Raw genomic sequence first — 12,970 nt, forward strand, 5'->3', positions numbered from 1 at the left:
AATTCTGTCATCATTAACTTACCCTCATGTTGTTCCAAACCTGTATGGCTTTCTTCTGTGAAACACAGAAAGAAGACAGCTTATTTGGGACATATCCCGAAATTTCTTAAAGAAACATCTGAAAAATCACACAAACACGAAGATGAGTAAATGATGATAGAATTCACTTAATTACTTCTTAAGAAATTTTGATAAAAAAATTTATTCATATATGCAAATTCATATTCTCTCATTTAAAAAAATATTTTTTACAAAATTTCTTTTAAAAAATATAAACCAATAAATGGTCTAACATGTGTTTAGTTTTCATTGCTGACTACTGAATTATTTAATTTCCTCTTCTTTGTTTTCTCTTTGTGCTTTCTAGCTAGTAAAGTTAGCCAGCTAGCAAGCCATAAAATAGCAAAATACTGTGCCCAGGAGAGTCATTCATTTGGTTATGCAGCCTTAAATGATGTTTCCGTTGAGTTTCTGACTATGGCTTTTTGCATTATTTTCAGTAAAATACCATAGATTTTTATTATATATATATATATATATATATATATATATATATATATATATATATATATATATATATATATATATATATATATATACATTTCTGATATGCTCTCTGATATGTTTGTTTTCACAAAACACTCCATGACCACAAATCATTTTAATGTATGCATATAAAATAATGTCTATCAGTTGGTATAAAAATGATTGAGAAATGGATGGGCTGCATTAATAGGTTCATGGCTCTGTGGTGGGTTCAATTTCTCAGCTGGGATGCTCAACGGTTCATGGACAGCTTACCCTTATAATTGTCTGAAAACATGAGTGCGACAGTTGAGCTAAAGCAGGCAAGATTTTTCAGTGTGGAAGTCAAATGGCTTTAGGATTGGGGCCATGATGTTAGCCTAAACTGATTGGGTCAGGTCAAGCTCTTGTTAAGTCAAATAAAAGGTCAAGATACTTTCTACTTATCCGTGTCACCCGAGGCCTCTGTTTTAAGTGCCCCCTCTGGGCAGAGTAAAAAATCTTAAGGAAACCCTATGCGCATGGACATAAACACAAGCCCAACTTGCCAAAGCAGTTTCCCTTTCGGGGTAGTTAAGCATTTATGAGGCCTGACCTCCGCCGGTTTCATTCAAAATAACCCATTGGGTTCTAGTTTTAAAACGGCAAGCAAATACTAGTCAGAAAGTAAAGAAAGCCTAGAAATAACTCGACCCAGGCCTGTTTCTGAACCATTTATTTTAAGCAACAAGAAGTTTTATTCTGTTTAAACAAACTGCCAATATCCACAGGTGACATATCTCAATAACATTAATTAGTACTTGAATGTGACTCTCTCAGGCCATTTGATAAACTTAACAAATAATAAAATACTTTTGTAAATTATACAAAAATGTAACCGTAACAGACACCTCAGTCTAGAGCAATATAGGTTTTGTAAACATTTACGTAACACTTTTTGGAGGCCTGGGATTCAATTGCTGCTCTTGTTTGCTGTCACTGATACAGCAAAAATCATTATCCAGAGGTAATTTTTCCCAGACTTGGCAAAGTCATGATTGTGAGATGTAAGTGATAGTTTTAATTTTCCCTCAGTGGGATAAAGCCGTTGCGCTCTGCCTACTTCTGTCACATCAACACTTCATCTTGGCCACCATTTCACAGAGGCTATAACTGTGTCCCATTGTGCCTCTGACAAGGGTTTAAGGTTCCAATTGTCTCTATAAAACCCGGGAACAATGCTCAGATGTAATCCTGTTGGAGCTTGATGCCACTTGCTGGATTTTTATGCGAGCGGTCAGTTAATGGACATAATGTCCCTTGTGGCAACAACTTCATCTTAGGCTGACTTTTCAAAGTGCTCTTTAGCATTTAAGCAAATGGATACTCCACAAAACTTGACTTTCACTGTTGTGATCACCTTGGCGACACGAGAGTTACATAAACACATACTCGCTACAGACTAAAGGAGACTGCCGTTAGTAAAGAGGTACAATTAGCGCAATTGCTCTAGAACACACTTGTTTGCCTTTAAGCCTCTAAGGTTTTGAGTCTTTGCACCGGATCAGCCAACTTTCAGTCACACTGTGAAAATGTCCATCCTACTCCATTGCGACCTTGAAGGACTGATCTGCTTTCAAGGTCTATAATGACTTCTGACATAGTTTACTTGCCTCCACGCTGTGACAGAAATGTCTTCTGGAGTCAAAGACGGAAATCTCTGAAACAGGGCACCACTTTGGAAGCCTAAAGCCAAACATAGTGAGATTATACTTCAAGGGGAATTTTTTTTTCATAAAGGTATATATATAAAAATGTGAACGATAATAGGATAGATATATTATATTCTGAATATTGCCCTGCATAATTATGTTGATTTGACACTTTCAAACCTTTTGCGAGCTATAACCTCGTACCACTGAATGATATGGACATACAGAATGGAAAAATAAAATAATTATCAAAACTTAAATCTTGGGCGAGAACCTAATATGCTCAAAAGGCTGAAAAGCAGCCAAATTTAAGGACAGCATGGGGAGGCTGCACCCCACTAAGACACAGAGATGAAAACGCTCAAAACTGGACTACTGTAATGTATGTATGTAAATTGATCTTGACAAGCCAAAGTATTATCCACAGAACAAGATCTGATTAAAAAAACAAAAACCTCGAAGCCAAAAGTTCAAGTTCTGTGCCTTGGAGTATTCAAAAACACTGATCTCATTTAAAATGGTTACTTGCGCCCTTTGAAACCTCTGCAAGGATTTTCTTTGATCGTCTAAAAGCCTATGATTATCATAACATGATGCCAATACAATCTGTACGGATATGCCGCAAGATTTAATGTTTGTAGACGGTCCATTTTCGCGGAGACTACAGAAAAGCATAGACTTGGTTATGAAGATGGAAATCTGTGAAGATGACAGTCAAAGATTTTATATGCTTAGAAGTATTGCTTTCTCAAAGGTTTTCATGGTCCAAAGAGAAATGAGGCACAGATCAGAAAGACACTAACATGCTAGGATGAGATCACAAAATAGAGCTGTAAAACCGCAGAGATGAGATAGGTCTGTGACCTTAAACTCCAGAAAGGGCATGCGCATGTGCGCGTGTGTGTGTGTGTGTGTGTGTGTGTGTGTGTGTGTGTGTGTGAGGAGGGGGTTGCCTCTCTGTACTATGGCATAACCACACATCTGTGATTGGCTCAACGTACAGCATGTCAGCACGGCTGGAGAGGGTAAAAGACGTCTTGAACTATTAACGTCAGTTGGGCCAAGACGATGCCAGTTTAACTAGAACTTCAACTATGCATTACACATTTGTGTAGGAATACTATTGCATCATATAAGATACTGGCATGATTCTGAAACATTTGTCTAAACTGGCATTAAAAAGACATTTAATGTCGTGTAAATCTGGAATATTTATTTAACTGTGCGCGTTTTTCTGTTTTCAGACACTTAAGTTTGCTTATGTAGAATGAACTAGAAGCAAAAAGAAATGTATCACTCTAGAACTGACACAACTTTTCCCAACAGTTTTCCCTTTGAAAAGATGCATTTTCCAACCACAAGAGTCTCTCAGCAATCAGCATAGAATTCTACTTGGCTTTATTTTTTTAAACATGAGAATCAAAGCTAAGGATGCATGAGAAATCTATGTAACCCCCCTTGGACATAGACAAACATTCCATCAAGAATCAGATCTTCGCAAAACTTTGAACTCATGCACAGAGGACTAACATAAACAGTATTGTACTGCTTAAGAGCAATTGTTCCATTGGCAAGGCAATAGTCAAGTCATGAGGGATTCCCAAAGAATAACATTGTATGTTTACATTTCAAGTAATTATACTAACCTCAAGAAGAGTAACAGGAAAAATTAATTATTCAATAAAAAAGGTTGAGAGTCAAGGGAGACTGGAGGAAAGTTACGCATGACATTGAATTCCCCAGAGATGAAATAATGTCCTGAGATGACGGCAAAGGAAATTACTTAATAGCTATATAGAAGCAAAAGGCAACAGCGATGTCCTCAGATAAAAATCTTAATGTGGTCTTTTAACATATCAACTTTGACATTGGCTCTAAGAATATGAAAAGCTTGGTTTGTTAACAAATAATGAGGACATTGTGGCACGCTGTGCAGTAACTTCAGTCTGGCTTAAATCCTGTTAGTACCAGGAAAATATATACAAATATCTTCGCAAGCGTTTTACAGTCCACTTGTACAATTATCAAAAAGCAAACATATCATGTCTCACATTCATGCCACCTAAATGCTGAACATATTTCATTTATCCCATCTACTGAATTAACAATGTACTCTTCACCTGAGAAATCTGCCTCCGAAGAATGATTTTTAAACTGACAAAGACTTTCGAAAATCTCCATATCGGATATGAAAATATTTCAGTTATTTGTCAGTACAGAGCACAAGCAAATAGTTTTAATGGCCCCGTCTTCTATGCACATATGTTTATAAATATAAAAGTTGTTTGGGCTCTTTCACATCTTAACCCTGTCAGCTTCTGCCATTTTGGGGTAATGAGTAGCACATAGACACACTACACTACTTACAGTATTTTGCTTTGTAATAAATCAGAGAACCACTTCCTTAGTAAATGTTTCAATATGTGCAATGGTTTTGAAGAACACTTGGAGTGGTATTCTCATGGGAGGAGGTTACATGGGCCTAGCAATTACATTCACCAAGGATTTCGCTGAAATACCGCTTTACCGAGAGCAGGCACTGTGGATCAGCAGGAAAAGCTGTGCACTTTTTTCTCACCGGTGTTGCTGGAGTGGAAGACACAAAGCATTAAGTCCACAACAATCCTCCTTTGAAAAGGCATATTAACGGATAGAAAAAACATTTGGCTTAATTCCTAGTCTGTTTAACAAATATTAGTAAGTACTGTAATATTTAACAGCAATGTAATATTTGTACGAGCAACTCTTAATTTTACAAAATATTATTTTATTACTGGTTTGAGTAAGAGCTGCTGCCAAACCGCAGTGGTGAAAGATGAATCATGGCTCTAAAATAGATTCGTATGAATTACACATCTGGCTAATAACAGCTGACCTAATTTAGCAGGTCATCTGTCGAGGTGAAGAAACAAAAATAGAAAAGCTTCTTATACCGTTTCTAGACCCTGACATTTTTATTTTCAACGGCCAGGCTACGTTTTAATTCTTCTAGCATTTGAAACCGATCAAAAACGAAAGTCGTGACCCGCAAGGAGGACGCTGCTCGTCAAAGTCATCATAAAAACAAACATTCCAGTCTGAAAACAAAAACCTTAACGTATTTTATAGCGTGCTTTTAAAATTATGTGCATGATTTAAAAAAAAAAAAAAAAAAAAAAGCGCTCGAATTCAATATGAAAAAGCATAGCCTAACATTAATCGTCGGTTATTAATTTTAGTTTACCTTGGCACGAAGGCCTGAATCCGTTTTAAAAGGAGGGTAGAAACTTTACTGGGATGATGGCTTACTGCCTTTCCCCCTTTTATATTTTCACAGAAATTTGCAAAGTAAACATGCTCCGATAGTAAAAAATGATCAAGTCCAAAGCTTCTTAAAAAGAGGCATGTAGTAAGGCAACAGTTAACTGAGCGGTGCGCGCTGTCTGTGGGAACTGATTGCCCTCTGGCTATTGCCTTGACATTAAACTCTTCGAGGACAATTGGTTAAGTGGAGTTAACTGTTGCATATTCTCCCTGAGGTAGCTTCCTTTTTGATCTTGCCGAGACTGGCGCCTTCCAAAACAGGGCTTGTCTGCGTTATGAAATGCTTTGACTTACGGTGAGGGGTTGCCAGTTGCGCCTCAATAGAGGCTTTCTGCAGCCTTAAAGGGCCAAGACAAGCTTTAAATTGTTGTAATGCGGCGTGACAAAATCATCGTCAATTCAGTCACATCATTTTGTCCCGTCACAGTTTTACGGAAAAAACCGAGACTGTTTTTTTCCCCCCCTTTGAACACTGGGCTCTGTTTTTGAGGTGAAACAGACTATGCGATTTAGAATGTATATATATATATATATATTAAAAAAAAAAAAAAAAAAACTTAAAAACTTAAAAGAAAAAAACTTCATCACGTGCCTTAATTTTAGTATACTATAGGTACGCATTCAATAAGCCCCGTTAAAATTCTACCCCACATGCGTTATAAAAACGTTTTCCGCAATCTCCACTATACAGCGCTTTTATAAAGAAAAACTCCCAGAGATCGTGGACGTAGAGGCCAAGGAAGTGGTTTGTTTCGCTGTATGTTTTCAATAAGAGCTCGGTTAATGAGTACGGAGGCCCGCTATACAGACATCCCCTCTGGTTAATTGCAACAAAACTTCTCAAATGGCTCCTTGCCTCCAAGACTGGAGCCCCCGGAGCAATCAATAAACCACCTCGGCAAGACAAGTATGATTAACCATGCAACATTTCTTTCAAAATCATTGTGACGTCTCAAAGAACCCGCTTCGACCAATCAGGGCGAGCACGCGGGAAGTCATGTGGGTGAAATGTCAAGCCGATTGGAGGGCGGCGGGGAAAAAAGAGAACTTTAGGAAGTTTATAGCTGCGGGTGCGCTCTGCTACGAGAGTGAGGCAAGCGTCGCAAACGCGCGACGGCAGACGGGAAAGGCACTGGTGGAAAATTCAGGACGACTCACATATTCTTATTGTATGGCCCCTTTATCATCCATGATGAATTCTTTTCAAGGGCCACTCTCCCAAGAAGGAAAACTACAGGAACGAAAAAGCGCGGACAAAGAGGAGGCTCAAACCAACGATAAAGCGGCTGTCAAGGGATGTAAAGGCAAGCTGAGTCTTCCGTTCAGTGTGGAATCTTTAATATCGGACAGAACAAGCACGCGGACTTTATACACGTCGTCTGAAGCTGGTATTACATCTCCGACGTCCGGTGGAGACGAGCGGCTGAGGCTCTCGCCCATGGCTCTTTACGCGGACAGAAAGATCCCAGCGGACAGCGTCTCCAACCTATCCGACTGCAAGAGAGGAGATATGGAAGAGCTAACTGACAAGGGACAGTCCGGCTGGTTTCAGACGCCCTCGTACACTTCTCCGCCAAGTGAGTGGCTCAGCAGGGAAACCTGTCAATAAAGTGGCATGATGGCGCTTGACAGTTAGAAACATGCATGCTTTACGCAGGCTGGGCTGTGGTAAAACGCGCTGATTAAAATAGTGGGAAAACCGAGCACCGCGTCTATTGTATTTCATCGGGCTCGCTTAGATTTAAAATGAGGTTTTTGTATGAAAATGAGACGAATGTGAGGTGTGTAGAGGAAAGAGTCGGGTGTCCTCGAAGAGTAGAATAGTTGGTCAGCTACGTCTGCAAAGAGAAGTTGCAAAAAAAAAAAAAAAAAAACGCATTCCAGCTTAATTAAAACAGTTTAGTGAATTAAAAACAGGATATGTTCCCTGGAGTAATTTTAAGAATAACCCGATTTCGCGGCACACAGCGCATAGGCCTGTAAATCTCACAATGTTGATGTGATAATGTGGCTTCGGCAGAAATTGTAACCATCAAGGAAACGTGAATATTTAGGTTACGTTTAATGTAGGCTTATAGCGGTGTAATATAATTTTAGTCAAAACTAATCGGTTCGCTGTTTTGTTATATTTTTTTCCCGCAGGGCACTCGAGTCCACCTCCGTGCACCCTCAGAAAGCATAAGAACAACCGGAAACCGCGGACCCCGTTCACCACCTCGCAGCTGCTCGCTTTGGAGAGAAAGTTTCGTCAAAAACAGTATCTTTCTATCGCGGAGAGAGCGGAATTTTCGAATTCACTCAACCTCACAGAGACCCAAGTTAAAATCTGGTTTCAAAACAGGCGGGCGAAGGCGAAAAGACTTCAAGAGGCCGAACTAGAGAAACTCAAGCTCGCGACCAAGCCATTATTACCTGCGTTCGCCTTCCCGTTCCCCCTCGGAACGCACGTTGGTTCTCCGCCACTCTACGGACCGTCTAGTTCCTTTCCTAGACCTGCGTTACCAGTCCCAGGACTTTTCGGAGGGCCAGTGACCTACGGGATGTATTATTTGTCTTAACCGTGTGAGCACGTCCTTCAATTCGCCGTCTGTAGCCGCCGCGGTCCTGCCAGCCAGAAGACGAGTGAAATAGTAAATAGGCTACGTTTTCGTTTAAAGAACTCTGCAGCAATTTAAAAGAAATGGTCATTGTGATCTGCGCAGTTTAGTCCAAAAGTGAGAGTCCGCGAATTGGCTTTAAAAGTGCAATCGATCTTCCCCGGGATGCTTTACCTCGCATTAGGCTCAGAAAATAATTTCCAAGAGATTATTTCTACTGAGGGCACAGCCGATTCGGCAAGTGTCTAGATCAGCATCACTTGTTGATGAGTGATGCGCTAGAAAACACCTAGTGTGCTCTGAAATGCATAGGCCTGTGTATCTGCGCCAGTCCCAACAAAGCTCTTAGATTAAAGAAATTGCCTTTTAATTATTACTAAGGCTTTTCTAACTTATAGAGCTTGTTGCGACTGAAGGCAGAATCATAAAGTAAAAAATTATAAACATTGATTACGGTTCAACTATGTCTCATGGCATCGCTACTTTCCATTACTTGACTATAGGCTGCCAGATGCAGGCCTAAATGGATAGTCATTGTGAGCTTTTTTTTTTTTTTTTTTTTTTTTTTAAGAATACGTGTATTTTCACGCAAACCAAATATTTTGTAGTATATTACAAAGATTGTACCCAGTTAGTTACAATTCGCGAAATGTACACTGCCAATAGCTCCACGCGTCGTTTTCTTTCCTTTTTTCGTTAACTGGACAGGCTACCCGGTTTTAGATTGACATTCGTAGCTTGTTATTCTGTCGGGTCTTTATTGAAGAGGACCTAGATGCAGAGACAACCAGCAGCATCATTATACCGTCATTTTCTAAATCTTTCCTCCCAAACGTTTTCACATGTCGTTGGATACAGAGTCCTGTGTTTATTGTTTTGTTTTGTTTTTTTCGCCTGTTTAGCCATAATCCCTTCAGTAGACTACATGTATGCTAGTTTGCTAGGTTCTAAGATTAATGTCTAGATTTTTATTATTGTAAATACACGTATATATTACAGATTTTGCATTCCCCATTTGAATAAATTACAAATAGGATTGCTGATATTTATACACTGTGTTTACATTTATCTCCTGTAAATTATTGTATATTTTATATGTATATACAAATTAGAAAAATAATCTTTTGCATTAAAAAATAAATCTCACAGATACTCGTGTGTACAATGTTATTTATAATTTTAGTTTAAAACACAAACTTTTAACTTGGTAATCCTCCATGTGATTTTTTTTTTTTTGCCATGCCCTACATAAACCAAATAAAGTCTAATCGATGCGCTGCGCAACTCGCTTTTGAGATTTGGAGCCTAACTGTTGCTCCGTTTATTAAATCGTTTCGGGGACCGACGATAAACGTTTAGGCTAATAATCAGCGCTAAACGGACAGCAGTCATTTCCAAGATACCAAAATGCTACTAATAATGAATAAAAAACGAAGAAATAAAAATAATAACAAGCAAAATAAAACGTATAAATTAAACTATCGCGCGTTTTTTACGTTCTTCACGACCAAAAAATGTTCAAATCTGAATATGTAGATACTAGCCCTTCAGATAACCTTCACGCTATTTATACAGTGTTACAAAACCTAAATCCCCGTAAAAAAACCGACTGGAAAACACATCGGTCGTTTCACGCGCCTTCATTGCACGCATGCGTTAGTGTCTGAAACAGGTGAAAAGGTGTTTGTGCCATTAGTGGAAATGCAGCTTTACACCCAGCAACGCTTACGTTTATTAGAATACGTAATAGCTGCGTATTTGTCAAGTTTAATATATTTGAACACATTTTCCTCAACATTTGACACTTAAACTTAAACCGACCGCAAAGGTTTTTCATCTGATTAGTAATCTCGACCAATAAAAAGAGACAAGACATCTTTTTAAAGACTTGCTTATAAGTTTTATTACAAAAATATCGCTCTGGACAAACAAATGCGACACCAAGTAAACGTGGTAAACTGTTTGCATTTAATAAAAGCGTTGGACTACTTCTTCCTTCTTCCTCTGAAGCCTCTGACTGAGCCTTGACCGAAGCAAATGGATGATGGAACCCTGGAGGAAAGATAATAATCAACACAAATAGTTCTGATCACCGAGTCTACAGGGTAAAGGAACTTAATCAAGTATTTATATGAATCCACCCACTTGTAGGCATATCGTGGCTTTAGATCAGCTGTCTGCATTGGTTCTGTTTCTACAGTCTTCGCGCTTTCTGGCTCTGGGGTCAAGGAGAAGTCCATCGACTCGCTTTCTTGGTGAATAGTTGCCGTTTCAACCTCCATGTTTGCATCCTTCCGCTGTTGGGTCTTTTTTTCTCGTGTTCTATTGATTTAGATGAGATTATGATAAAACAAAAAATAGTATAAAGTGAAAAAAGTGGCTAATTATATGATGCCAAAGAAGTAAAATATGAAAAGACTGGCTATGAGAGCAAAAGTCTATCATTTAAAATGGCCTATAGTTTACATTAGTATTAGCATCGAACCTTCCGCTTTTCTTTGCTTTGTCAAATCTGAAGTCCGCTGGATAACTATGTGTCCTGACAAGATGATCTCTCCTCTCTTGGCTTGTTTTGAATTTCAGTCCACATCCCTCAACCAAGCACTCATACTGAAAATATTAACAACACGCGATCAGCAAAAAATCACGTGTTTTCATTCAAATTTGCAAAGCTGAAAAAATATTTGCTGGTTTAAACACGAGGTGCATGAGAAGGAGGAAGCGTGTACTCATGTATTCTTTTACAACTGATATATCTGTCCCATTAAAATCAAGTGTTTAAAAAAACCATTGAAACACGCAACGCATTTAAAGCAACTCTCCGTTAAAACCAGAAGGTGGCAGCATTTCGCTACATAAGATATTTGGCCTTATTTGGTTATCTATGCTCTTTTGATAGTTATGAACATCGTTTAAAAATAATTGTATGTAGTATTTGCAGTGAGAGGGTGCATAAAAACATCAAAAGGTATATATGATGAGTATGCACTACAAAAAAAAACCTTTTCTTATTTAGCATGCATTAAAACCCTAATAATTTATGGAACACTCAGATTATTATCAAATTCATCAAACTGTGGCAAATAAAACTAATAAACACACTAGATTTAGGCTGATAATACACAGGACAACTTTTTGAAGTATTCACATAAAAAAACATGTTATCCATTCTCAGTGGGAAAGTACTCAGGTAACAATAAATAAAGCTGCCCAGCAAAATTATTCAAAAAGTTTCCCTGTGTATTATCAGCCTAAATCTAATATGCATACAATCCAACAAATACCACTTAAAAGTGACCACACAGCTTACACGTGCTATTACCATGCTTTGTTTCTCTGCCATGACCTGGAAGAGGGAGTCGTGCCACTCCAGGATGTGCATCTCCAGCAGTCGGTTGGACGGGAACGAGCGCTTGCAGCCGGAGCACACGTTGCGATGTAACGAGTTGTAGTGGTGTTCATAGGCCTCCAAAGAGTCAGATAACTGCCTGCATCCCGCAACGTGACATCTGAACTCAGACACGCTGGGAAGAGGGATCAACGTTTAGTGGCGGGCTGCTATCAGCTCAAGCGGGTGTTGCTCAAAACGCTTCACCACTCATCAGTGAACATACGATCACATCAATCGATAATACAGTTAAAATCTAGTTACATAATGACAGCTGCAAAGAAAGAAACCATAATACATATACAATGACCTGGGCCGGTCTTTAACAAATCATTTATGATTATTGATCATTTTTTGATTCGCATTTGCTCAAATATAAATCGGTATTAATGAAGAAACGACTTTACTCACGTCGGAGGATGTTCGTCGTCTGCAATAGCCGTCACGACATCCTGTAGGTACATGTGCCTGTGTATGTCCCCATCCTGTTGAATCAAACATGAAGAAATTGGGATTTTGCTGAATATCCCACCACGATGTCACTGCACCACTCTTGTAAGGGGAAGTCCGTCACCTTTAAGTAACACAGGCAATTCTTGCACAGAGGGAGGTAAGTTAAGTGCACTACACTTTATTGTCGATCGAGTCGAACAGTCTACATACCTCAAAATATTCATCTTCTACAGCGAACCGAAGTCGTTGAGGTCTGAAGTCAAAGGGTGAAACGGCGTTTTCGTCCCCTCTTTCTCGTGGTTGTAAACCATGCCGCTCAGATTCCCTGTTTTCGGTCACCGGTAGCTTTTCTGCAGGACTTGTTGGTGTCGCAGACCGCAAAAGTTCAATTAATTCAGGTCGCAGCATTGTATTCGTGTTGTAGCATTATATCGTGTACAGCCCGCCTCGCGATTCCGTGTCAAAATAAAAGCCCCAAACTAAAAGCCGCCTGAGGACACGCGGGGTAAACGATCGCTTGAGAAACCGTCTTGTCATTTTATTTAGACACAGAACAACGTGTAACGTAACATTTAAAATAAGGTGTTTGCTCTATAGTTATTTATGTAAGTCTGATAAACACTATCAAAAGAAACTAAAGCAAATCTGTCAAAACTGCACTTGCTTGATATAACCACAGGATGTCAGCACAGCCATCCCAGTGCATTTTTAAAACATCTTGTACTGTAGTGTCACATAATAATATTAATAATAAATATCTTAATTATTGGCTAAACTGACAACAGTCGACCAATCTGAAATAAATTACACGACATTCACACTTAAATGATTAATTTTATTCTTTCATCAACACTCTTTCATGTCCAATATATTAATAACTATAACGAGTAATATTCCAAGTGTTTTTTTTTTTTTTTTTTTTTGCATTTTCCTTTCTAGTCTAAATATTACATTTTTTATTTGGAGTGTTGTTTTTAAATAGCAGCCTGTCCTTTTAGTGTGTGTTTTTTCCT

General features: G+C 38.7%; 2 protein-coding genes across 2 annotated transcripts; one reads left to right on the forward strand and one right to left on the reverse strand.

The window, feature by feature from the left end:
* The first annotated feature begins 6,592 nt into the window (after positions 1 to 6,592).
* Positions 6,593 to 9,257, forward strand: msx3 (muscle segment homeobox 3). Its single transcript, XM_043254728.1, has 2 exons — positions 6,593 to 7,096; positions 7,662 to 9,257. The coding sequence occupies exons 1-2, from the start codon at positions 6,691 to 6,693 to the stop codon at positions 8,075 to 8,077; spliced, it is 822 nt and encodes a 273-aa protein (XP_043110663.1). The 5' UTR covers positions 6,593 to 6,690; the 3' UTR covers positions 8,078 to 9,257.
* A 736-nt stretch (positions 9,258 to 9,993) lies between these two features.
* On the reverse strand, positions 9,994 to 12,849 carry znf511 (zinc finger protein 511). The gene is made up of 6 exons (XM_043256069.1): positions 12,168 to 12,849; positions 11,916 to 11,989; positions 11,439 to 11,640; positions 10,602 to 10,726; positions 10,262 to 10,438; positions 9,994 to 10,168 (listed from the first exon to the last, which is right to left on the reverse strand). Exons 1-6 carry the CDS (start codon positions 12,363 to 12,365, stop codon positions 10,102 to 10,104), a joined length of 843 nt encoding a protein of 280 aa, XP_043112004.1. The 5' UTR covers positions 12,366 to 12,849; the 3' UTR covers positions 9,994 to 10,101.
* Positions 12,850 to 12,970: the final 121 nt, after the last annotated feature.

The sequence above is a fragment of the Puntigrus tetrazona genome, chromosome 13 (assembly GCF_018831695.1).
Source record: "Puntigrus tetrazona isolate hp1 chromosome 13, ASM1883169v1, whole genome shotgun sequence".
Lineage (NCBI taxonomy): Eukaryota > Metazoa > Chordata > Actinopteri > Cypriniformes > Cyprinidae > Puntigrus > Puntigrus tetrazona.

Coding starts and splice junctions, on each gene's coding strand:
- msx3 (XM_043254728.1), top strand. CDS start 6,691: ATGGCCCCTTTATCATCCATGATGAATTCTTTTCAAGGGCCACTCTCC. Junction 7,097..7,661: donor CTCGTACACTTCTCCGCCAA/GTGAGTGGCTCA, acceptor TTTTTCCCGCAG/GGCACTCGAGTCCACCTCCG.
- znf511 (XM_043256069.1), bottom strand. CDS start 12,365: ATGCTGCGACCTGAATTAATTGAACTTTTGCGGTCTGCGACACCAACA. Junction 11,641..11,915: donor GACGACGAACATCCTCCGAC/GTGAGTAAAGTC, acceptor CCCTCTTCCCAG/CGTGTCTGAGTTCAGATGTC. Junction 10,439..10,601: donor AAAGCAAAGAAAAGCGGAAG/GTTCGATGCTAA, acceptor CTAAATCAATAG/AACACGAGAAAAAAAGACCC.